The 27,489-nt window shown below is 40.6% G+C and overlaps 1 protein-coding gene across 1 annotated transcript in view; it reads left to right on the top strand.

The window, feature by feature from the left end:
- Positions 1-27,489, top strand: part of LOC128700419 (arylsulfatase B) — a gene marked incomplete at its 3' end in the record, with an annotated part of 128,297 nt that overhangs the window by 60,849 nt on the left and 39,959 nt on the right. Inside the window, 5 exon segments of the mRNA XM_070079909.1 lie at positions 1,651-1,754; positions 4,696-4,838; positions 5,211-5,284; positions 6,309-6,474; positions 26,527-26,624. Coding sequence (XP_069936010.1) covers positions 1,651-1,754; positions 4,696-4,838; positions 5,211-5,284; positions 6,309-6,474; positions 26,527-26,624 — 585 coding nt within the window.

Here is a 27,489-nt window from a genome sequence, read left to right as displayed (position 1 = left end):
GACCGCTTGCGCCGAATTCCTCTGTAATTTCTAAATTATTAACAAGGGTTTCCTTGTTTGCCAGAACCAAATCAAGCAGGTTATTTCCCCTTGTAAGTTCTGTCACAAGCTGCTTCAAAAAACAATCCTGAACTACTTCTAAGAAATCGTTAGACTCTAAATTCCCAGTCAAGAAATTCCAATCAATCTGACTAAAGCTGAAGTTCCCTAGAATTACTACATTATCGTGCCTTTTGGCCTTAACATTTTCCTCCCATAGTAGTCTCCCTTGGTCCCTATCTAAGTTTCGGGGACTGTATATCACACCTAAAATCAATTTTTCATGCCGCTCTGAAAATTCTATCCGAAGAGACTCTGTATGTGTTATTTAAAAGCAAGAGAAATATCAGAGCTGGAACATTTATTGCACACATTGAGCCAGTAAAACACTTAAATTGCTGGGAATGCCTTAAAGTTTTGAACATGTATTCACTAGAGCAGAAGAGAGAGATATACATAATATATTCCTGGAAAGTTCCCGAGGGTCTGGTCCTAAATCTGCACACTGCCATGTAAACGTACCGGAGTGAGAGATGTGAGAGGAAGTGCAAAATAAACCCAGTGAGGAGCAAGGGTAGAGTGGGTACGATAAGGGAACACTCTATTCGTGGCCCCATACTGTTCAACATCTTACCAGAAGATATCAGAAACATAGCTGGGACAAGTGTAGAAGTCTTCAAGAGAAAACTGGACAAGTATCTTCACCAGATGCCAGATCAACCAGGCTGTAACATATATGTAAGACAGCGGGTCTCCAGCAGCAGCAGCCTGGTTCAGCAGGCAAGCACCAGACGAGCCTTGCCCATAGCCGGGCTTCAATAGTAGTGAGACTCTAGATAATCATCAGAGGTATATCAAAAGTATACATAAGATGCAGGACTGGTCTGACAAGTGGCTATTGGTATTTAACCCCAACAATTGAAAAGAAATGAAAATTGAAGACAAAAAATAACAGAAACGTCGCATAATCTTGTGGGATAAACACCTCAAGGAGGAGGACATCGGGTTGAGGCTAGCACCGAGCACAATGCCTGAACCACACACTTGAATAACAAATGGGCATCTGAGGAACCTAAGCTTAGCCTTCAGGAATCTTAACGAGGAATAATTCACTACACAACATATGTAAGACCCATATAGGAGTACGCTGCAGCAGCATGGAATCCACACCAGATCAAGCTTGTCATGAAAGTGCAAAATGTGAAGAGGTTTGGAACGAAAATTTCTCCTGAAGCTGAAGAGAAACTTTGAGAAAAAAATAAATGAGCTAAACTTGATGACACTAGAGGACAGAACCGGGGTGACATGGTAACTAAATACTGAATTGTACTGACAGGGTGAACAGGAACATATACTAGTTCAAAAGTTCAAAGTGGTGGAGGTAGGATCCATCCCCAGATTAAAGACAGGGGTTCATGATGAAAGGATTGAACCCTGTAGTGGCCACTTGAGGGGAAGGGCTCAAGAGCTGAGACTCGACCCCTGAAACTACAAACTGGATACCAGTATGTTAGTACATATGTACACTTAAGTAACACGGAAACGTATACTGTACCAGTCAGTGGATCTAACAAATCGTAGAATTTGATAAAAACAAAGTTTCTTCCACAGCATCTGGTAATCTGGCCACTGTCGCCTTCAGGGCTGGACCTGGATCTCACCATACTGCCACAGTCTCTGAAGTCGGCCGGTTACTCCACACACATCGTCGGCAAGTTAGTATCTCAGTAACTGTGACATCATAATGTGCTTGTGATCTTCTGGGTCGTACGTGAGTGTGGGTCTTCCAGTTAGTGCATCTGAGTGATCTAGTTCGTGCATCTGAATGTCTTTTTTCTTCTTGGTGCATAAATGTTGTCTTCTAGTTTATAAGTCAGTGTAGTTGTCTGGTTCGTGTCATTTTTGTCTGTTTCGTGTCATTTTTGTCTGGTTCGTGTCATTTTTGTCTGGTTCGTGTCAGTGTTGTCTGGTTTGTGTATCAGTGTTGTCTGGTTCATGTATTAGTGTTGTCTGGTTCATGTATCAGTGTTGTGTCAACTTTGTTTGGCTACAGAATCAGTGTTAACCAGTTTGTGCTTCAGTCTTGTGTTCTGGTTCATATGTCATCGTTGTTTCGGTTCTGCTTGTGTGTTATCTGGTTCGTGAAGTTGTCTTCCAGTTCGTGAGTTAGTGCGGTTTATGGTCCATTTACCAGTGTTGTCTGGTTTACGTGTGAGAGTTAATTTTATCTGGCAAATGCCTTATTGTTCTTCAATTTGTTTGTTAGCATAGTTTCGTGAGTTAGTGTTTCTTGGTTCGTACATCAATTTTGTCTGGTTCGTGCTTCAGTCTCATTTACTGAGTCCTACAGCAGTGTGGTCTTCTGGTTTCGTGCGTAGGTGTAATTTTTTAGTTGACAGTGATAAGGAAATGTGAAGAATTTTTAATAATTATTTTTTTTCAGGTTTTATGCAAGAAAAAACTAGTGAAATTCCAGAAATAATAAACTCCGTTGAACTGAACGATAATAAGTTATGCACGAACCAAGTCACTTGTGACAGGATTCTCAGACAAATAGACAAATTAAAACCTAATAGATCCCCAGGCCCTGATGAACTTTTCACAAGGGTTATAAAGGAATTTAAGGTGGAACTTAGTAAACCTTTGGCTAGTCTTTTCAACATATCTCTGCAAACTGGTACAGTGCCAGATAAGTGGAAAATGGAAAATGTGATGCCTGTCTACTAAGGAGACAAGTCCTTACCTTCAAACTACAGTCCAATAAATTGATGGAATCTTTAATTGCCGAGGCAATTTGTAGCCATCTTGAAAGACATAATGAATCTCAGCATGGTTTAACTAAGGAGCTTTCCTGTCTTACGAATTTATTAACTTACTTCACTAAGGTATTTGAGGAGGTAGATCATGGTAATGAATATGATATTGTGTGTATGGACTTCAGTAAGGCTTTTGATAGAATTCCACATCGGAGACTATTGAGGAAAGTAGAGGTACACGGAATAAGAGAATTTTTTTCCTTGATAGAGGTGTGGCGAACAGATAGGCAACAGAAAGTTTGTGACGAGTGGGAACTTATCACAAGCAATGTACACAGGGATTTGAGCCCTTTGTTGGTCACAATTTACATGAACGATATAGATGAGAGTATAAACAGCGACATAAAGTAAGTTTGCCGATGACACCAAAATAAGCAGTCGAATTCATTCTGACGAGGACACTAGAATGCTCCAAGATCTGAATAGACTGGTGCAGTGGTCGGTGAAGTGGCAGATGCAGCTTAACATAGACAAATGCAAAGTTCTAAGGGTTGGAAAAGTAAATAACCATGACACTCATAAACTAAATAATGTAGATCTTAATATCTATGATTGCGAAAAAGATTTGGGAGTTGTGGTTAGCAGTAATCTAAGGCTGAGACTACAGTGAGTAAGTATTCGGTATAAAGCAAGTAGAATTCTTGGCTTCATATCAAGAAGTATAATTAACAGGAGTCCGCAGGTTATTCTTCAACTCTATTTATCTCTGTTAAGGCCTCATTTAGATTATGCTGCGCAGTTCTGGGCGCCGTATTACAGAACGGATATAAATGTTCATGAAAAAGTACACGGTAAAATGACAAAATTGATCCCATGTATCAGATATCTTCCCTATGGGGAAAGACTGAGGCCAGAATCTGCACTCTCTAGAAAGGCGTAGAATTATGGGGGGATATGAGTGAGGTGTATAAATGGAAAACAGGAATATGACTGTGATGTATAAATAGAAAACAGGAATAAATAAAGGGAATGTAACGTTCTAAAATTGACTCACGAAATCGTAATGGCACGATTGCAAACGGGTGGGGTTTGATCCTGCGGTCAGAGAGACTCAAAACTCCAGACCGTCGCGTTAGCCACTGGACCAGCGGGATCAAACCCCACCCGTGGTATGGTTTGTGCTAAAATTATCTAACGAAGACAAGACTCGCAGCAATGGATTCAAGTTTGTAAAACTTAGATTCTTAACAGGTATAAGAAAGCATTAGTTTGGTAATAGGGTTGTGGATGAGTGTTTAAAACTCCCGAGTACCGTCACTGAAGCTAAAACATTGCATAGTATTAAAAATAGTTTAGATAAATACATGAGTAAATGTGGATGGGTGTGAGATGGACCTGACTTGCATGGGCCAGTAGGCCTGCTGCAGTGCTCCTTAATAATAATAATAATAATAATAATAATAATAATAATAATAATAATAATAATAATAATAATATCTTTATTTCTACAAGTACATGTACAAGGTATACAGACCATACCTGACATCAATGACATACTACTATATAGAAAGCCTTTTGTTATGCAGAGCATTTCCCGGAAATTAGGTCAGTTTTGTCCCGGGATGCGACCATGCCAGTCGACTAACACCCAGGTATCCATTTTACTGATAGGTGAGCATAGACAACCGTATATGGAAACACTCCTAATGTTTCTACCCTCTCCGGGAATCGAACCCGGACACTCACCGTGTGAAGCAAGAACTTTTGCCACCAGGCCTCGGGCCACCTTCTTTCGTATGTTCTAATCATTGAAGAGTACATTTAATCTTCCTACATATACATAGACTAGACAAAAGTTATACACATGCTGCTGGTGGGTCACAGTGTTGCTGGATTCCAGGTGGCATCTTGGTTTCTGCTCGTGGCAGTACACCCCGACCCTGCGAGGCTTCGACACCTTCTATGGTTACTACCAAGCTGGAGAGGACTACTACAGCCGTATTTGTTCACCACGTTACTTCGAGGATGTAATCTGCGGTGACAGTAAGTCTACTTCTTTACTCGCAAGCACAAAAATTAAAATTTAAAAAGTCCGACGTGTCATTCTCTGCCAAAGTAATATATTAAGTCAGGAAGTATTACCGAGAGATAGCAGCTACCGAAAGCTGGGTTTTTTTAATTTCAAATATTTATGTTTGGTGAGATTTGTTCCAATATTTTATTTCGATTTTTATTCAACTAGTTTAAGTATTAGGGGCGTCTTGTGGTGTTCACTAAGTAAAAACAAAATACTCAGTTTATTTTTAAATATAAGTAACAAACATAGGTTAAACATTAAGGTACACTGTAATTAGGATGATTAAAGCGTATATATTTTTTTAATTATTATATAATATTACAATATAATTGTTTTAGAGAAATTGAGCTACGGTTACGACTTCAGGAGAAATACAGATGTTGAAGATACAGACAACGGCACCTACTCCCCGGTGAATATCTTTCTGAACCTTTAACTCAGTTTATAATGTAACGTAGATCAAACTAAGCCTGATAAATTGTTAAATAATTTTGAACCGTCTAAAATATTCTTTAGCATGCTGGCGAACACCGTCAGTCAAGAATACTTTACATAATGTGGGGTTAAAAGTTAACTCTCAGTGTATATTCAGTGTGACATACATCTGTCGCAGTTCATACACTGAAAGTTGTCCACAGCATCATAAGACGAGACTGGTAACTGGTGTTGTTTACTGCGATTACTGATAGCTGTCACTCTCATCAGTTATTTAAATGATAAATTGTCACTTGATATATTGGTAACAGTGTCACCAATATATCAAAGAACGGTGTTACTGTTGCAGTTTTATAACTGTAGTGTAAGCATGGTTTTAGTAAGACAGTGATGGAGTGAATGATGAAAGTTTTTCTTTATCGGGCCACCCTGCCTTAGTGGGAGACGGCTGATGTGTTAATAATAACTGTCACTCCCCATTTACTATCCATTTAAATATCATTTTCATTGCATTCCACCGATGTCTGAGACATTTAGTAACTGACTCACGAAATCGTAATGACACGATTGCAAACAAACTATACCACGAGCGGGGATAAAACGTGTGAGTCATGATGACGGCTTTAAGCTAGAGTTAGTCACGGCTACGCTGGCGGGAGATTCGTCTGTAAAAACTTGCATTTGTGGTCACAGTTGTGCCTATGCTAACCATCCTATGGTATATAATATACCTAGTTGGGTTAATGTTATTGTAACCAGCTGGCCCAGTGGCTAGCGCGTCGGTCTGGAGTTTTATGACTCTCTGGTCGCTGGTTCTATCCCCGCCCGTGGTATGGTTCACATCTAGTTAATATTTCCCGTCTTATTGAATATGATTTCAGTGTCTTTACTCGAGGCAATTTGGGATCCTCTTTTCGAAAGTAATTAAGAATATAAGCTTATTCTGTTTTTGCTACGACGTGTTTTTTTTTTTTTTTAAGAATCACTGATCTCTTACACAGTTCCTCTTCACTTCTTACGTCGAAAACCTACTGTCGTCCAGGAATCCTGACGATCCCATGTTCCTGTACTTACCATTCCAAAGTGTTCACGCTCCACTTCAGGTCCCTGAGGAATATACTGAACCATACAGCTTCGTTAAGGATGAAAACCGCAGAATTAAACTCGGTGAGAATTGTCAGTCCTTCTGTAACTTAGAAGAAATAATCAGAGCAACTCTCATTATTCAGCAGGATATGTTAATATATAATTCGATATGAAAACTTTTATTTAGAAAAGCACTACAGTTGTTTTAGGTAAGAAACATTACTGTATATTAAATAACTTTAATTAAAGACCTTCTAATTGAGTGGGGAGTAAAACTGGATTTATATCTACAATTAACTTACCTTTTACTAACAAATTTATGATATTTGGTTCATGTGTCTGGTATGTCTTTTTCATATATAAATTATTCTTCAATCACTCTCTATATTCCTCAATAAGTAGACAATTAAACACAGATTTCAGTAGAGTTGCTATGTGGCTGACCTCATATTTTTCATTTAGTTCTATTATTATCTGTGAGTCTGTTGATCTGCCAGAACCACTGGGATGTAAATAGCGTGCTAAAAATATCTAGCCTAGACAGGACTTGCAGCAATGTATTTGTGAGGGAAAAGTTCAATAGATAGGAGTAGCGAGGGAGTATATAGTAACAATAGTTTCATTGCCGGCTACTTGTTAAGGTAGGGTAAGTCAAGCTCCCGCTATTCCCGCCTTTCTTCCCCCACCCCAAAAGTGATAGTTTGATTGCCGGCTGCTTGTTAAGGTAGGGTCAGTCTAGCTCCGGCTATCCCTTCCCCTCCTTCTTCCCTCCCCCCCGAAAGGTGACGTGTGGGGCTCCAGTCCAAACAGTAATCACTAGGCTCACAGCTCCCAGCACTACTTTAAGTACATGCCTGCCTTTTATTCTAGTGGATTTATTGGTTGAAAGCTTCACTTTTGACCAATAATAAACTTAGTCCTTTCAGTCTTGCTCTAAGATGACTGTTGTAATAATCACCACATCTTTTAGGTAATGTACTTATCATGGAGAGTGATTTCTTAAGCAGTGGGTAACCTGTCTATCTTTCCAGCTTGGATGACAGAGAGGGTCACCTGCCAATCAACGAGTAGAATTGATGGAGATGGACTAACGTCCTGAGACTTCCCCTTTTTGGATTTAATTACCTGGGCACCTGTATGAAATTGCAGGACGTAACCCCTCATCATTGCAGCGGTAAAGAACCTGCTTTCCTGTTATCGGGATAGAATACTTACGGCTATACTGCGAAGAACGAACTGGTGGGTTGTAACCAACACCTGCGACCCCCCCCCCATCATCAGCAACTGCTACGATTTCAACAACACTCAGTGTCACCAACACCAGGCACCCCTACATATATTAGCGTTGAGTTCAAATGTTGTTTTATTCATTTAATTTTTCATTTTTCTTTCAAATAGGATATACCTTTCATGTTTTATTGTTCTAAGTTTGCTTTAATAAATAATAAAGTGTTTATCTTTGTGAATTATTATTTCTTTTTCCATTCATTAATTTTCCTGAGGAGGAGCCAGCCTTGGTAATACTATCTGAAGTTGTTACAGGGCTGAGTAAGCCTTCACAAGTGGCGACCTTGCCAGGATCAACTCTACTGAATCAAGATTCAACTCCATCTCGAATCTACCATTGGAACTTCAACGCCGCATACCACAGACGGTTACCACCAGCCATGAGTAATCATTCTCTATGGTAGGACTACAGTACAAGTATTTGAAAGATTTGGTGATTGTTATAGTCTCAATTTATTGTAAGTCAAGTCAAGGCAGGAATACTAGTTAATTCTGCCATCTATTTTTGTGTGAGCTTGAAACACTTTGGAGGATTAGACTCTAGGGACCCGAGATTTTCCAGTGACAATTTGTTTCATTGAGCTCTTCATTATATCAAGGGAACTGTCATAGGACACTCTTGATTTGTTGGTGAGAAGATTGGATGGTCAAGTGACCCCATTCTACTTACTGTTTGCTTGGAGTCGGCATAGAACCCTTTGATTTAATTAATTCATATTGTTTAATTGAAGCAGGGATCGAGCCCTATGGTTTATTTACAGTTTGAGCGGAGCAGGAATTGAACCTTCCGTTTTCTTTAATACCCGTTTCATTTCCCCTGATAGTTTAAGTTATTCTTGCAAGTATGGAGGAATACCAGTTTTGGATGAACGCTGGAAGTAAGTTAGGAATAACAGGGAAAAATTTAGAATCTTTCATTAGTGCTAAGATCCAGGAAAGACTTGAAAGAGAGAGAATTGAGAGAGAAGAGAGACAGTTAGAAAGGGAAAGAGAAGAGAAAAAGGAGAGAGAGAGAATTGAGAGAGAAATCCAAGAAAGACAGTTAGAAAGAGAAAGAGAAGACAAAAAGGAGCTTGATAGACTTGATCGTGAAGAAAGAGCTAGAGAACGTGAGGAACAGGCTAAAATACGTGAGGAACAGGCTAAAATAAGAGAACTTGAGGAAAGAGCAAAGGATAGAGAAGTTGAGGAAAAAACTAGAGAAAGTGAGGAAAAAGCTAGAGAACTTGAGTTAGTAGAGAGAGAAAAGGATCGCGAGCTCGAAAAACCTCGCCTTGAATTAGAGAATAAAAAGTTAACTCTTACACAACAACAATTAGAGGAAGGAGTAATTGAACATCATGCAGCTAGTGCACATATTCCAACACCTAATTTACCTCCCTTCACAGAGGGGGAAGATATAACTTCATACATTATAAGGTTTGAAAATACCGCTACCCTCTGTGAATGGCCTGCTGACACCTGGGCTACTAGGTTAGGAATGTTATTTTCTGGTACCACTTTGAATATCTATGCAACTTTGTCGCAGGATATCATATGTAATTATAACCTACAGAAGAAGGCAATTCTTAAAGCATATCAAAAAACCACAAATTCTTACAGGAAAGATTTCAGGTATCCCACCTTACAGCCTGGCCAGAACTTTCAACAGTTACAGGTAACACTCTTTCGTTTGTTCGACTTTTGGATAGAGAGTTCAGGAATTGATCACAGTTATGAATCTCTTAGAGACTTAATGGTTGTTGACCAGTTCCTGACAGCTCTTCCTCACCAGATACGAACATTCATTAGAGAACGTAACCTGATTAAAGCTGAGGAAGTTGCTGAGGCCGCTGACCTGTATGCTGAGGCTCACAATTCCTATAAAGACCTAAAGGGATCAAACCGTAAGCGAAAGGGTTCATCAGACCTTAAGAAATCAAAGCCTCTAGTGGAAAGTAAAATGACTTCTTTTATTCCTGTTTGTCATTTGTGTGGTGTTAAGGGACATAAACGTCCAGATTGTCCTTCTAAGAAGGTCCAAAAAGTTGGAAGATGTTTTAAAGACTGTAATAACAAAGCACCCTTCTGTTCAGGAACAGTTAATGGACTTAATGTATCTACCATTTTACGAGACACTGGATGCACATGTATAGTAATTTCTGATAAGCTGTTCCCTAATCTTAAAGAAACTCATTCCTCTGCTATACTTTCAGACTACTTGGGCCGTACAGACACTTTTCCTACCATCCGTTGTTACATTAGGTCTAAATGGTTCACAGGTTGGTCTGAAGCCGTACTAGCTCCCATCACTTCTTGCTCCGTACTAATAGGTAATGTAAAAGGTGCCATTCTTCCTTCTGAGATTGACCTTTCATCGCCAAAGATGGACATAAGTGTTTCAGATCCTCTTCCTGTAGAGTCAGAGAAGCCCCTCGAAAGTTCAGATGAGACAATGTCTCGTGAGATTCATGTGGGATTAAAAACCAGTGATGCTACTCTCGAAAGCGAGGTAGTAGGATCACCGGTTCACTTGTTAGATGAAAGTGAAGATATCACCTCCGATACCATAAATGTCTTGACTAGGGCTCAGACCAAAGCCCAGGCTTCTCCTACTGTCCATCCTTAGATTTTCCCTGACTTTAAGCCTTCAGATATATCGAAGGACTCCTTTGTCAATTTGCAACGTAATTGCCCTTCTCTTCAGAATTGCCATAATGCCGCTGAACAAAATCAAGTTATCCAAAGGAAAAACTTTTCATATAAATTTGAATATATAAAAGGTATCTTGTACAAGTCAGTATTCAAATTAAATTCAGATGAGATAGACTATTCCATCTTAGTTGCTCCAAGTCAATGCAGAGAGACTGTTCTTAAAATGGCTCATGACCTGCCAGTGGCCGGACATTTCTCGCATCGTAAAACCTTAAATAAAATTAGGGAAACCTATTTTTGGCCAAAAATGTCCTCAGATATCACTACCTATTGTAGATCGTGTAACGTTTGCCAACTGTCATCCTCCCGAGGTACCAGGCGAGTACCTATGGTCAAAATGCCAGTCTTTACGGTACCTTTTGAAAGAGTAGCTATTGACATCGTTGGTCCTTTATCTCCACTTTCATCTGGGGGACATAGGTATATATTAACATTAGTTGATTATGCTTCGAGTTTCCTTGAAGCCATACCCTTAAAGACCATAACCACTACAGAGGTGGCTGAAGCCCTTTTGTCCATCTTCTCCAGAGTGGGCATCCCTAGAGAAATTTTGTCTGACCGTGGGACTCAATTCACATCTGACTTAATGCAACATCTCTACCAACTTCTGGGAATGAAGCCTCTCTTCACCACACCCTGTCATCCCAGCTGTAATGGGAGGATTGAGAGCCAGCATTCGATTCTCAAGTCCATTTTAAGGAAACTTTGCTCCCATAAACCTAAGGAGTGGCATCGTTACCTACCCTGTGCTTTGTTTGCCATGAGGGAAGTTCCCAGTGACTCTTCGGGGTTTTCACCTTTTGAACTTCTCTATGGTAGACAGGCCAGAGGCCCATTGTCCATCCTTCATGACTTATTGACTAATGAGGAGGTGAGTGCTGAGGTTCAGTCTTCTTACCAGTTTCTCCTTGACCTTAGATCCAAACTTGAGGAGACCTCTGACATAGTTTCGAAAAACTTACACCTGTCAATGGACCAGTACAAAACCTATTTTGATTCCTAAAGTCAGAGGAGAAGTTTTAAAGTAGGTGATGAAGTTCTTGTACTTTTGCCTATCAAGTCAAATAAATTATTAGTAGCATGGAAAGGTCCATATAAAGTATTAAAAATTTGTGGGAAAGTTGACTACCTCATAGAAGTCAAGGGGAAACCTAAGCTTTATTATATCAACATCCTTAAGAAATATTACCGAAGAAATTCGGTTAACTGCCTTAATAACTTTGACTTAGTTTTTCCACACGAACTTGATAAGACAACTGAAGAATGTAAAGTGTGTGTAATTGACACCTCTAACTTAGACTATGATGAAGAACTACATGACTTGGTGACTCTTGACCACTCGGGCGCAACCAACATTAATATTAATGAATCTTTGGATGACCATAAGAGACATGAACTACTTCAATGTGTGAGTAACTTTTCAGACATCTTTACTGATATTCCAGGTGTTACCTCCACGGTAGTCCATAAGATTGACTTAGTGACGGACAATCCTATCAAACGAAAATTATACCCAGTTCCAGTTCACCTTAGGGATGCATTTGACCGAGAGGTTGACAAATTATTAAAACTAAAGATCATTGAACCTTCGGTATCTGCATATTGCTCACCTGAGGCCTTAATGCTATAACTCGGTGGGATGCTGAGCCTATGCCCTTAATAGATAGCGATCTACAAAAATTTTATGGCTCTTCCTTCTTTTCAGAGATTGATATTGCGCAGGCATATCATCAAGTAATGTTAGATCCTTCTTCTAAGCAGTACACCGCTTTTCCTACACACCAAGGACTGATACAGTATAGAACTATGCCCTTCGGTTTGGTAACTGCCTGTGCTACCTACGTGAGACTGATGAGAAAGGTCTTGGGTAATATGCCAAATGTTTCAGTTTATTTTGATAACATTTACGTAATGACATCCACGTGGGGCGAACATATCCAAACATTAACATCAGTTTTGCGTAGGTTACGCTCACATGGCCTCACTGCCAAGCCGAAGAAATGATTCCTTGGGTATAACAAGATTAGATATCTTGGACTGATACTTTCTAATAACTCTCTGCAGCCTCTCCTCAGTAAGATCAAAGCTTTATTAGAATTTAAATTCCACAAAACCAAGAAGCTCATGCGTAGCTTTCTTGGTTCTGTAAATTTTTATGCACGGTTTATCCCGAACCTTACTGATCTTACAGGCATCTTATCCAGCTTCCTTAAAAAGTCTGTGAAGGAACCTCTTGAACTTTCCGACGTAGCTCGGGAAAAGTTTAATGAGATTAAAAGCATCTTTTCGATAGACCCTATACTTAAAATTTCATATATTAATAAAACATTTTGTTTAAGAACTGATGCCTCCAATACTGGCTTAGGTGCAGTGTTACTACAATACCATAATGGTACTCCCTTCCCTGTATGCTTCCTAAGCCGGAAACTCCTTCCCACAGAAACGAGATACTCCACCATAGAAAAGGAATGTTTAGCCCTTGTGTGGGGTATCTCCAAACTTAAATTTTATTTGCTGGGAAAAGAATTCATTTTAGAAACGGACCACAAACCTTTGATATACCTAGAAACTTTTAAGGGAACCAACAGTCGCCTCTTGAGGTGGACATTGGCACTCCAGGCTTTTAAGTTCCATATTGTGTATATCAATGGTTCATCCAATTATTTCTCTGACTGGTTAAGTCGTGACAGTCAGTAGAAGATTTGTTGCCTTACATGACTTCCATATGTTAGAACTTTTTCCTCGCCTATTCTTCTTATACTCCTTGACTATAAGTCTTTGAATGGGGGAGTGTGAGGGAAAAGTTCAATAGATAGGAGTAGCGAGGGAGTATATAGTAACAATAGTTTCATTGCCAGCTACTTGTTAAGGTAGGGTAAGTCAAGCTCCCGCTATTCCCGCCTTTTTTCCCCCTCCCCGAAAGTGATAGTTTGATTGCCGGCTGCTTGTTAAGGTAGGGTCAGTCTAGCTCCAGCTATCCCTTCCCCTCCTTCTTCCCCCCCCCCCCCGAAAGGTGACGTTTGGGGCTCCGGTCCAAACAGTAATCACTAGACTCACAGCTCCCAGCACTACTTTAAGTACATGCCTGCCTTTTATTCTAGTGGATTTATTGGTTGAAAGCTTCACTTTTGACCAATAATAAACTTAGTCCTTTCAGTCTTGCTATAAGTTGACTGTTGTAATAATCACCACATCTTTTAGGTATTGTACTTATCATGGAGAGTGATTTCTTAAGCAGTGGGTAACCTGTCTATCTTTCCAACTTGGATGACAGAGAGGGTCACCTGCCAATCAACGAGTAGAATTGATGGAGATGGACTAACGTCCTGAGACTTCCCCTTTTTGGATTTAATTACCTGGGCACCTGTATGAAATTGCAGGACGTAACCCCTCATCATTGCAGCGGTAAAGAACCTGCTTTCCTGTCATCGGGAGTGAATACTCACGGCTATACTGTGAAGAACGAACCGGTGGGTTGTAACCAACACCTGTGACCCCCCCCCATCATCAGCAACTGCTACGATTTCAACAACACTCAGTGTCACCAACACCAGACACCCTATATATATTAGCTTTGAGTTAAAATGTTCTTTTATTCATTTTATTTTTCATTTTTCTTTCAAATAGGATATACCTTTCATGTTTTATTGTTTTAAGTTTGCTTTAATAAATAATAAAGTGTTTATCTTTGTGAATTATTATTTCTTTTTCTATTCATTAATTTTCCTGAGGAGGAGCCAGCCTTGGTAATACTGTCTGAAGTTGTTACAGGGCTGAGTAAGCCTTCACAGGATTTAAGTTGGAAAAATTCAGATTCAGGAAGGATATTGGAAGGACTGGTTTGGTAATAGAGTTGTGGATAAGTGGATCAAACTCCCGAGTACCGTCATAGAAGCTAAGAAGTTGTGTAGTTTTAAAAATAATTTGGATAAATATATGAGTGGGTGTGGGTGGATGCGAGTTGGACCTGACTAACTTGTGCTGCTAGGTCAGATGCCAGCTGGCCTAGTGGCTTATGCACTGGCCAGGAATTTTACGACTTACTTGCCACGAGTTCAGTCCCTGACTGTGCTATGGTTTGTCTGCAATCGTGCCAATACGATTTCTTGAGTCATGATGACCGCTTTGAGGGGACTAGAACTAAAGTTCGTCACGGCCACGCTGGCAGGAAATTTACCTGTAAAAACTTGCATTTGTGGTCACAGCGGTTCCTATGCTACCCTTCCTGTGGTGTATAAATATACCTAGTTGGATGAATCTTATTGTAGCCAGCTGGTCCAGTGGCTTACACACTATACTAGAGTTTTAGGACTCACTCGCCACAAGTTCAATCCCCGCCCGTGGTGTTATTTACTCATATCAATTTTAAAAGTTAATAGCTGTTACCTTTGCTTATTTTAAAGTTAAACTACCACCCCCAGGAAGCGACCCACAACAGTCTACTAACACTCAGATACCAACTTAATAATAGGGTGAAAAGAGGCTCAAAGTGAAGGAAACATGCCCAACGTGCCCACCCATGCCGGGGATCGAACCACTGCCAGTCAAGCCACTGGTCACCCATAATATTATATTTTATATTTCGCTTCAGGGAACCTTCTTTGGGAAATTTATCAACTTAATCATGGAGATGTAACTGAACTAGTGATGGAATTCATAAAATTGTTCATGAATTTCTGAAGATACAGAACTTTGGGCAGGTATCAGAAAAGTATTAAGTAGGGTAATAAATAATAAAAATAAGCAAGAAAATAATAATGAACTTTTTGGCAGTCTACCAAAGATATATAAAACATGGGAGGAAGAGTTAGGAGGAGTGTACCAAAAAATACAGAATGTAAATACCACAACCCATACCACAACACATACCACAACCCATACTACAACACATACCACAACCCATACTACAACACATACCACAACCCATACAACACATACCACAACCTACACCAAAACCCATACCATAACCTATATCAAAACCCATCCCACAGCCTATACCTCAACCCATGCCACAACCCATACCACAACCTATACAACAATTCATACCCCAACCCATAACACAACCTGTACCACTACCCATACCATAGCCTATACAAAAACCCATACCACAACCTATACCACAACCTATACCACAACCCATACCACAACCCATACTACAACCCATACCACAACACATACCACAGCCCATACTACAACACATACCACAACCTACACCAAAACCCATACCATAACCTATATCACAACCCATCCCACAACCTATACTTCAACCCATACCACAACCCATACCACAACCTATACAACAATTCATACCACAACCCATAACACAACCTGTACCACTATCCATACCACAACCTATACCACAACCCATACCACAACCCATACCACAACCTATACCACAACCCATACCACAACCCATACCACAACCTATACCACAACCCATACCACAACCCATACCACAACCTGTTCCACAACCTACACCACAACACGAGAGATTTGAACCCGCTGTTTCTGCTCGGGACTCTACCTTCAATATACCACCATCATTGCACAAGACCATTGGCCACATTACAGATGTAGCGGAAGAGTCTTCTTCTTTTTCTTCTTCTTCTTCTTCTTCTTCTTCTTCTTCTTCTTCTTCTTCTTCTTCTTCTTCTTCTTCTTCTTCTTTTTCTTCTTTTTCTTCTTCTTCTTCTTCTTGGGGGAAAGTAGTTCCCCGGAAGCAGGACTGGGTGGCCCTGGCTTGGATGCAGAGGATTATACTGCAGTCCTAGAAACTGCACAAAATGAGAAAACCTAACAAAAAATTCTACCCAACCAAAAGCAAAATTGAGCAGATTCTATGTTTGGGACATCTCTAAGCATGCAATATCACGAAAAACAAATGGGATATGAAACTTCGAGTATCCCAAAAGATGTTACCTCTTGTCTAATGGAGTGTGTCGTTCTCCCTCCTATAAATTCTTTCACCCAGATATGTGCCACTCATCGATTCTGCAAAAACAGTGCTAGAACACCAGCTGTCCTGCATACCATCTGAAAGGGACCCGGAGGTACATATCTCATAAGACAAACAAGAGTAGTTACGATAATCCTACTACAATTGATTTTTTAATGGCAGGAAACGAAAAAACGAAATGGAAGGAAATAAAAATAGTCTGCTACCTCGAAGCCTTGTTGGACTGGAGGCACAGCCAGTGGCCTCTGATGGCCCTCCAGAACCACAACTACTGATGTCAATAACAAAATCTCTCCAACTAACACAGAATACAATCTCGTTTATATTTGCTAATATACAGGGCCTTATGCATTCCACCAACAACAAAATTCCTTTTACCAGTGGGCTTCTAGAGGAGTCAAATGCGATGTTTGAAGCCTTCACAGAGACCCACACTAATGATCACTTTGACAACGAAATATTGATAAATGGGTACAACTTTTTTGATGTGACAGAAAGAACAGACAACAGGTGGAGGGTTGGCCTGTATGTCAAAGAGTCGCTCATCTGCACTGAGATGCTGAACACCACAAATGATGTAGTTGAGGTTCTAACAATACCTAGTGATCGTGGTTGCATATAAGCCACCAGATGTAACCTCCCAGCAGTTCAAGGAACAGCTACTGAAAATTGATTACTGTCTGGAAAATCTTCCAGCTCCATCCCCAGACATCTTACTGCTTGGTGATTTCATCCTTAGACATTCAAAATGGAAGAATGTAGCAAATAATGATATAGCAGAAACAATCCCTGTAGGCAGCGCAAATGAAAGGTCACTCACACCTGAGCTACTAAATCTCTGAGAAAAACACACCCTAAGTCAGCAAATAGTGGAACCAACAAGACTGGAAGAACACACTTGACCTAATCTTCACAAATAATGAGGACCTGGTAAGAGACATAATATCAAAAACAACTAATTCCATTCACAATCTAATCGAAGTACAGTCTCACATGCACAGGGGTCCTGATCAGCAAAATGCACGTATCTGTGAAGATGTCTTTACCAAATACAACTTCAATAACAAGAACATCAACTGGGGCCAGATGAATCATGTCTTAAATGAAACATGTTGGGAAGATTCTTAAATAAAATGGATCCAAACCAGAGCCTTGAAAGGATCAACTTCCTGGCCGTTGAAGTATGTTCAAGGCATATTCCCCTAAGAAAGAAGGAGAGAAGAAGTAAACTGGAGAAAGAAAGACGCTCCCTCTACAGAAGACGATGAAGAATCACTGAGCTCCTCAAGAATGCTAAATTGTCTGATATACAGAAGGAAGCGCAGACCAGGGAAGTGGAAAGAATCGAACTTAAGTTAGAGGACTCATACAGGACCCAGGAGAGACAGGAGCTAAAAGTGATTAGTCAAACTGAAAAAAAATCAAAATATTATTTTTTCATATGCCAAAAGCAAGGCAAATACCAAAAGATATATGGGGTAGATTGGATAATGTATTGTTAGAGTGTTCAGCAGAAGTTTGTGCTTACAGGAAAGTGGGTGCGGAAGGGAAGAAGAGCAATTGATGGAATGATGATGTAAAGAGAGTAGTAAGGGAGAAAAAGTTACCATATGAGAAGTTTTTACAAAGCAGAAGTGATGCAAGAAGGGAGGAGTATATGGAAAGAAAACTGGAGCAAATGAGAGAGTGGGTGAGATGTTATCAAAAAGTTTTTGATAAGAAAAAAATTATAGTGAGAGTAATAAGTTGAGGAAGCCTCGGGAACGAATGGATTTGATACTTAAAATTAGGAGAGGGCAGTTATTAAATGGAGAATTAGAGGTATCAGGAAGATGGAGGGAATATTTTGAGGAACTGTTAATAGTTGATGAAGACAGGGAACCTGTGATTTCGTGTTTAGGGCAAGAAGGAATAACATCTTGTAGGAGTGAGGAAGAGCCAGTTGTGAGTGTGGGGAAAGTTCGTGAGACAGTGGATAGAATGAAAGAGGGTAAGGCAGCTAGGATTGATGGGATAAAGATCCTTCTTCTTATGACCAGAGCTTTGGTAAGATGGGTAAGGAAGAAGGATGGGTAAGGAAAGAAATTTTGGAAAAGGGTGGGAGGGGAAGAGAGACAGGATATAAAAGCTACACAAATAACCCGCACATAAAAGAGAGAAGCTTACGACGACGTTTCGGTCCGACTTGGACCATTGACAAAGTCACACTGTGACTTTGTTAATAGTCCAAGTTGGACCGAAACGTCGTCGTAAGCTTCTCTCTTTTATGTGCGGGTTATTTGTGTATCGTTCCAGTCACGGTATTGTGCCTTTTTTGTTAGTTATATATAAAAGGTAAGTGGCCCAACCACTTTGGTGTCATTTAAAAGGTGTATGTGAAATAATAAGATATTCTTAAAGGGGTATAATACTAACCCATCAGAGTCACATAGATATAAGAGATATATAAGTACATGACTCTGAATTGGTAGTAATTATACAAGTTGCAATTGCCTTCTTTTTTTTTTTTTTTTGCGATTGCACAACGGATATTTAAGCGACAATGAAGTCAATAATTTCCTGGCCAGTTTATAAAGAATTACTTGACAATGGCTTCTTACAGGTGGTGTCCTGCCATAGTAAATTTAGCATAATTTTAACAGTAGAATGTTATATAAGATGTTTCCCTAACTGGGGGCGATGATTTCTCAGTAAACATAGAAGGGTTCTGGTGTTACCCAATCATCTTCGTCTGCAGGGAGGTTGTTCAATATCATGGGTCGATGGTAATCGTCTTTATGAATAAAACGACGGACCTTCTGTGGGAGAGTCATTCTTTGAGTCCTGTGAGGAGGAGTATTGATGATATAATCCGTGGTATTTACAACTTGTAGAGGATGTTCTCTATCTGGCATGTAGAGTTCTTGCATTGAATAGAGTTGTTTCTTTTTCAGGGTGTCAAGGCGTACATTTAAGGCAGTTATATCTTGTTGTACGTGTAAATCTGCCATTTTACCTCTGTCTCTCCTCCTGGTGCCCGTAATGAAGCGAAGAGCTCTATTCTGGACCCGCTCCAACCGTAGCATGTTGGTCTTTGTTGTTAATGTCATTGGGACACATGGGTATTCGAGTATAGGTCTTATTATCATTTTATACAGATGTTTTTTGACATGTGGAGGGGCTTGATTGAATCGAAAGAGACTGCTAAGACCGGCTTTGGCTATGTTGATCTTTTTAGTTACATGAGATGTTGAGTGGAGCAGCCTGTCTATTTCATATTCCAAGATCTTGTTAGGGTTTCTATTGGCTACAGGTGTACCTCTGATGGAGATACCCTCTTTATCTTCGATGGTTGATGCAAAACATCTTATCGTGCTAACAAGGACCTTGTCAGGATTAGTCGTAATTCTCCATTTCTTTTCCCAATTAGATGTTCGACGAAGTTCAATATTCATTTTGTCTATGACTCTCTCATACTTGTATTTTCCTGTTACCGGAGTTGATGAGACGACATGAATAACATCATCTGCAAACTGTGTTATAATTGTATCATTAAACTCTGGTTGAGAAAGGTCATTCACATAAATGTTGAAGAGAATTGGACTAAGACAAGAGCCTTGTGGGACACCAGATGTTGGTATAAAAGGCTCTGTCGACCTGCCATGAAAGGTGGGAATGATTTTTCTTTGAGTTAAGAAATTATATATTAATCTGAGAAAAGTCCAGTTATGGTCTGGTAGGTCAATGAGTTTGTATATAAGACCATCATGCCATAAGCTATCAAAAGCTTTATGAACATCTCTGGTGGCAATTAGGGCAAGATTGCCCTGATGTTTTAGACTTGCTACAGTGTCGAAAATAATATTTATTGCATGATTGGTACCTCTATGTGTTCTAAAGCCAAATTGTTTTTCAGTAAAAAGGTGATTAAACTCCATATAGTAGTTCAGTCTGTTGGAAATGATCTTCTCAAGAACTTTTCCAGAGACTTCAAGTAAGGATATAGGTCTATAGTTCCCTGGTTGGTGGATGTCTTTATTTGGCTTAGCAAGAAAGATGATCCTAGCAGCCTTAAAAACCACTGGAAAATGTCCTGAGGCCAAGATGGCATTAAAGATATTAACCAAAGACTGTTTACAATTTCTGGGTAGGAACTTTATTTGTTTCATTGTTATTCCAGAGATACCAGGGGCTCTACTTCGCATTCTTCCAATAACCTGACTCATCTCGAGTAATGTAATAGGTCTAGTAAGCTGGTGGGTATCTTCAAGAGTTGAAGTATCGATGGAAGGTAGTGGTTGTAGATCATCCAAGTTCTCATCTCTCCATTCATTTACCAACTGATAATGATCATTGTTAAATCGACGACTGTTATTATGGGAGAGAATTTTCTCCCATACATCACCTATCAAATTAGCCTGGTCCTGCGGATCATCAAGTATAATCTCAACATCTTCATCATCCTCGTCAGTAAAGGTATGAATTAGGTAGTTAGGGGCCTTGTGCTTTGCACCTAACAGTTGTCGGATCTTACTCCAAAATTTTGCTGGCTCACGTTTATACTGATTAGCTTGGAGAACTAGCAATTTCCATAAGTCAAGTTTGTGATGACGAATCATGTTAATTAATTCTTACCTCAATCTGTGCAATGTAGCTACTGGTGGTTGTCGCGTTTGAGGATGCCTTCGACATTCTGCTTGATAATTTCTTAGAGCGTCTCTAATTTCCCTAGTAGGTTTATATTGTTGATAGATCTTTGTGGAAGCAAATTGGCAAGTTGCATTAGTAGCTTCAGTTATTCGATTGTGAAGGGACCTGACCGCGTCATCAATTGTAGTGGAATGTAGATTTTCCAACGACACAATTTCATCTTCACCCATAAATGCCCTGAAGGGGTCAAATCCTAGGGTGTTAAGATTGGGTTTAGGAGTTACAGGTATTCTAAATGGAGAAGTTTGTAGTTGTATTATAACAGGGATATGGTCAGATCCTACATTTCCACCAGGAGATATACGACAGTGAAAGATGTCACAGTCTCTGTTTGTCAGTACTATATCTGGTGTCCCTGGATGAGGTCCAATGTACGATTTGAAGAATGGGCCTTGAAATGACAAGTTTCTAGCTGTCATGATATTAAAGAGTTGTTTTCCTTTTAAGTCACCCAGTGGAACACCAGCTCCACAGTTGAAGAGGGCAGGGTGATGATCATTAAAATCTCCCGCTAGAATTGTTGGAATATTTCTGCTTAATATCCTATGTAGAGGAATTGACTCTATATATTGTTGTCTCGGGGGAAAATATCCAGTTCCTATCACTAGTTGTCCATGAGACGTTGTCATTTCTATTGCAAGAATGTTATCTTCACCAATATGAATATTTTTGAATGTATAGCCTAATTTAACTAAGATGGCTACACTACTAAAGGGTCCTCTCGATTTCTCCACAGTAGAGTAACCACGTAATTTAATATGTTGATCAACTCTTGCAGCTGTCTCATTCAAGAGTATAACATCGGGATTGTAATTATGAAGTTCAACTTCAAGGAGGTAACGGTTATTAAAGAAATGTTGAACATTAAGTTGGAAAATTGTAATCCCCATTATTTCATGCTCTTGGACGTGTACTGCGGACTGAACGCCTGCAAGTAATGTCTTTTTTGGTATACTCACCATCCCTGCTGAACTCGTCAAGGGGAGGAGGGAAGTTCTGAGTTGTTGCTTGTGTATTGAAAGTGTCACCATCTTCACTAGAGTTTGTAATATTAACTCCCATTAACTCTCACGAGCCTCTGCTCGTGAGAGTTAATGGGAGACTGTGGAGGCTCCAAGGGGAAATTTGGTAGGCCAGGTGAATTACCTTGGGAAAGTTCCTGTTTATCAGGATCAGCTGCAATACTGGAAGAGTAAGCACCAATCACTGGGGCATCGTTAGGGTCAGGTATTGACTCATCGGGTTGAGGGAAGTTGACAATTTGATTATGCGAGGTGAGTGATCCCTGGACAAGGGATGAATTAGACTTATTTGTAGAAGTAGAGTAGGGAACATACTTCTTGTTATGAGAAGGCTGGACCATAATCTCCTTGATATTATCTGGGATAGTAATGGGAGTGATCCCATTAGCCATTAACAAATCATTTAAAACCTTTGAGCAGAGTTGCATGTCACCTCCTGCTATGTCTTTGGCCATCATATACATTAGTTGCGCTCTCGTCATATCCCCGGCTGAGGATACCTGAGACATGGGAGGTGAGGTTGAACCTTGTTGTTGCGTTTGTGTATGTTGTACATGAGGGTTAGATTGGGGCACTCCAAGAGGGGCAGAATTCCAAACATTGGAACCAGTGGAAGAGACCTGAGGAGTCCCACTAGATCCAGGCAAAGCTGGGAAGGAAGCTTGGGACATTGTTGGAGGTGCCTGGGGAGTGGTGTTCTTTGAAGTGGACAGTTTCTTAGCTTCTAGAATTTTCTGCATTTCCTTTTTCCTCTCAGGACCAATAGCAGAAACAGCATGGTGTTTTCTATTGCACAGGACACACTTGGGCGTATTTTTATTAGTACAATCTCCATAAGAATGTTGGCCAAAACAAATGCTGCAAATCTGTGCTTGAGTACTGCATTTGTTGGCGGTATAACCAAATGCATAACATTTAAAACATTGTGTAACACTGACAAATCGTTCAAGAGAGATTTGGTCAGGTGTACATCTGGTGCCAAAACATTTGAAGCCATTTTGACACACAAGTTCGGCCTCTTCAGGTGTCACAAGTATTAACTTTAATGTTACCTGGTTGTTGCCAGGTTTGGAGAATTTATGTGCTTGGACAGCATGAAATTCAGAATTCTCTGTATTAAAGTACTCATCAATTTCCTGCACTGTGCTGTCTCTTATGATGCTGTTGATTCTGGAAACAAACACAGCTCGCTGACCTTGATAGCTTTCAGGTGCAATTGGGTGGATTCCTAAAGTCGCCAATTTGTCCAGGACGTCCTGCTTAAGTAGTTGAAGTAACTCTTCTTCAGAAGAGAGGAGAAGTACTACCCCAGCGCGTGTTGTAAAAACATCCACTGGAGCAACAGTTGAATTCGAGCAGATATATGCTAGAATTTCTTTCTTCGTCTTTAGGTTACCATCCACACGTAATCTTACTCTTATTCGCACCATGATGTCTAGGAAGGTACATCTGGCACATAAGTTGCTTTGACAAAAAGGATTTTTCCTTAGTGTTAGTCTAACATCCTATTTCAGCTGACTTATGAAGGTCAGCCCCTAAGATAGCCTACCCTCGAGTAGTGAGGGGAAAGGGCCCAAGGCAAAGATCGGCCGGATTTTAAAAAACCACACGGGCTACCGGATGGTCAAAATGCCTTGTGTTAACTCGCCAAAGCGAAGTTGCCGAAAAAGAAGAAGATAGGAAAGTCAGAAGGATAGCAATGTATATAGTGTGTTAGTGTGTGGGCCAGTGTTGATGTTTGTGTGAGGGGAGGATGGGGAAGGATGGGGGGATGGGGATGAGAGGGGTGAACAAGCAAGCAAGTCACCGCCTTACCCTCTTGATGGGATGGTGCTCGAAGTGACTGCAAGCAAGTTTCCTCTCATCTCTGGTGAAGAACTACTCAGGATAACCCAAGAAAAATCTCGAGCAACAGTGTTCAGAGTTGCTCAGCTCGAGAATTACTCAGGATAACTGAAGAACAGGAACTACGACGTCTTCTCTCCACGGCGACTGGGCGGCTTCTCTGTGTCTGTGTCTGTGTCGAATTTGTCTGTGGGGATAAAGATATAAATGTTAAAAGCAGGTGGGGATACAGTTTTGGAGTGGTTAGTGCTATTATTTAATAAATGTATGGAAGTTGGTAAGGTACCTAAGGATTGGCATCGAACATGCCTAGTTCCTTTGTATAAAAGCAAAGGGAACAAAAGAGTGCAAAAATTATAGGGGGATAAGTCTGTTGAGTATACCTGGTAAAGTGTATGGTAGAGTTATTATTGAAAGAATTAAGAGCAAGACGAAGAGTAGGATAGCAGATGAACAAGGAGACTTTAGGAAAGGTAGAGGGTGTGTGGACCAGGTGTTTACAGTGAAACATAGATGAATAGTATTTAGATAAGGGTAAAGATGTTTTTGTGGCATTTATGAATTTGGAAAAGGCTTATGGCAGGGTGAATAGGGGGGCAATGTGGCAGATGTTGCAAAGGTGTGGAATAGGAGGTAGGTTACTGAGAGCAGTGAAAAGTTTTTACTAGGATAGTGAGGCTCAAGTTAGAGTATGTAGGAAAGAGGGAAACTTCTTCCCAGTAAAAGTAGGCCTTAGACAAGGATGTTTGAAGTTACCGTGGTTGCTCAGTAGATGGGGTAGTAAGAGAAGTGAATGCGCGGGTGTTGGCAAGAGGTGTGGGGTTAAAAGATAAAGAATCTAACACAAAGTGGGAGTTGTTACAGTTGCTCTTTGCAGATGACACTGTGTTTATGGCAGATCCTGAAGAGAAGTTGCAGAGGTTGGTGGATGAATTTGGTAGGGTATGTAAAAAAAGGTAATTAAAAGTGAATATAGGAAAGAGTCACTCAGGATCCTTGGTAGAGGGAAGTTCTCCTTGTGGATGAAGCGTCGGATTCTTTGTTGGAGGGTCATTCTTTGTATACTGTAGGGAGGTGTGCTGATGTTGTAGTTGGTGGTGTTTGATGGTTGAGGAGGATTTTTTCTGTCAGGAGCATAGAGTTCCTGCATGTCATATAGTTGTCTCTTTAGTTTGACTAGCTTGACATTAATCGCCGCAATTCCTGTTGAATGTGCAGGTCTTCCATCCTGACTCTGTCTCTGAGTCCGGTGTCAGTGATAAAGCTTTGTTCTGGACTCTTTGGTGTAGCATGTTGGTCTTAGTTGTTAGAGACATGCGTATGCAAGGGTATTCAAGCACAGATCTGATCATCTTATAGAGATGTTTCTCGATGTGGGAAGAGGCTTCTTTGTATCGGAATAGTTGACTAAGGCGAGCCTTTGCTAGGTTCACTTTTTTGGTGACATTAGATGTGAAGTGAAGCAATCTACCGATCTTTTACCCCAGAATCTTGTTTGGTTTGCTGATGACAATACGTGAACCTCTGTCCACTATGGTTCATGCGAAACAGCCGATGGTGCTGATGTGGACTTCATCAGGATTAGTTGTGATTCTCGATTTTTTCTCCCAGTTAGATGTTCTTCTTAGTTCCTCGTTCATTTTCTCAGTTGCTCTCCTATGCTTGTTTGCACCAGATATGGGGGTAGCTGAGACTACATAGATAACATCGTCTGCAAATTACGTGATGATGGTATCACTGTATTCAGGATGTGGGAGGTCGTTTACATATATATTGAAAAGTATGGGGCTGAGGCCCTGTGGTACTCCAGCTGTCGGTGTGAAGGGTGCTGCTACCTTACCATGGAAGGTGTGAATGATGCGTCTGCTTGTTAGGAAGTTGTATATGAGCCTGAGAAAGGTCCAGTTGTGTTCCGGGAGGTCGGCAAGTATGAAGCTGAGTCCACTGTGCCAATGGCTGTCGAAGGCTTTGTGTACGTCCATAGTTGCAATTAGAGCCAGGTTCCCTTGCTTCCTCAGGCTGTCCACTGCATCAAAGATATTATTTATTTCATGTTGTGTGCCGCGGTGGGACCTGAAGCAGAACTGCTTTTCGGTGAATAGGTTGAAATGTATGAGAGTATAATCATACCAACGCTCGTCTATGGATGTGAAATATAGGTTATAAATGTCGCAACAAGGAGAAGGCTGGAGGCAGCGGAGATGTCATGTCTGAGGACTACGTGTGGTGTGAATATAATACAGAATATTCGTAGTTTGGTAATTAGTAGGAGGTGAGGGATTACCAAAGAGGGCTGAGGAGGGGTTGTTGAGGTGGTTTGGACATGTAGAGAGAGTGGAACGAAATAAAATGGCTTCGAGAGTGTATAAATCTGTAGTGGAGAGAAAGTGAGGTAGGGGTCGCCCTAGGAAAGGTTGGAGGGAGGGAGTAAAGAAAGTTTTGTGTGCGAGGATCATTAATGCTACCTAAAACTTGTTCACTATCAGTCAACATTACTTTAATTAATAACTAAAATACAATATACACAGTAAATTGTTAGCAAATATACGATGAGAGACAAACACTGCTTGGTGTATATATGTTCTTGAAGTATTTGTAATATCCCAAACCTCAATAAATTTGTTGTACAACCTGGTGCAGGAATGGTGAGTGCTCTGGACGAGGCTGCGGGACAGGTGGTGGACGCCCTCAAGACAACTGGTCACTATGACAACTCTGTCATCGTATTCACAACAGACGTATGTTAAATCAACCACTTGTACCGTAGAAACTTTCAAGATGAACAGTTATGTGTTTTCTCACATGTTATTAATATTGTAATATGGTGAATGTCTTCTCTTTCTCTCCTACATGCAAGTGCATACTGCCTCTCCTGACTCTGTTACATGCAAGTGCATACTGCCTCTCCTGACTCTGTTACATGCAAGTGCATACTGCCTCTCCTGACTCTGTTACATGCAAGTGCATACTGCCTCTCCTGACTCTGTTACATGCAAGTGCATACTGCCTCTCCTGACTCTGTTACATGCAAGTGCATACTGCCTCTACTGACTCTGTTACATGCAAGTGCATACTGCCTCTCCTGACTCTGTTACATGCAAGTGCATACTGCCTCTCCTGACTCTGTTACATGCAAGTGCATACTGCCTCTCCTGACTCTGTTACATGCAAGTGCATACTGCCTCTCCTGACTCTGTTACATGCAAGTGCATACTGCCTCTCCTGACTCTGTTACATGCAAGTGCATACTGCCTCTCCTGACTCTGTTACATGCAAGTGCATACTGCCTCTCCTGACTCTGTTACATGCAAGTGCATACTGCCTCTCCTGACTCTGTTACATGCAAGTGCATACTGCCTCTCCTGACTCTGTTACATGCAAGTGCATACTGCCTCTCCTGACTCTGTTACATGCAAGTGCATACTGCCTCTCCTGACTCTGCTACATGCAAGTGCATACTGCCTCTCCTCACTCTGTTACATGCAAGTGCATACTGCCTCTCCTGACTCTGTTACATGCAAGTGCATACTGCCTCTCCTGACTCTGTTACATGCAAGTGCATACTGCCTCTCCTGACTCTGTTACATGCAAGTGCATACTGCC

Source organism: Cherax quadricarinatus, unplaced genomic scaffold (assembly GCF_038502225.1).
Source record: "Cherax quadricarinatus isolate ZL_2023a unplaced genomic scaffold, ASM3850222v1 Contig41, whole genome shotgun sequence".
Lineage (NCBI taxonomy): Eukaryota > Metazoa > Arthropoda > Malacostraca > Decapoda > Parastacidae > Cherax > Cherax quadricarinatus.
Note: the sequence above shows the minus strand (reverse complement) of the source record. Positions and strands in the feature narration are given on the sequence as shown.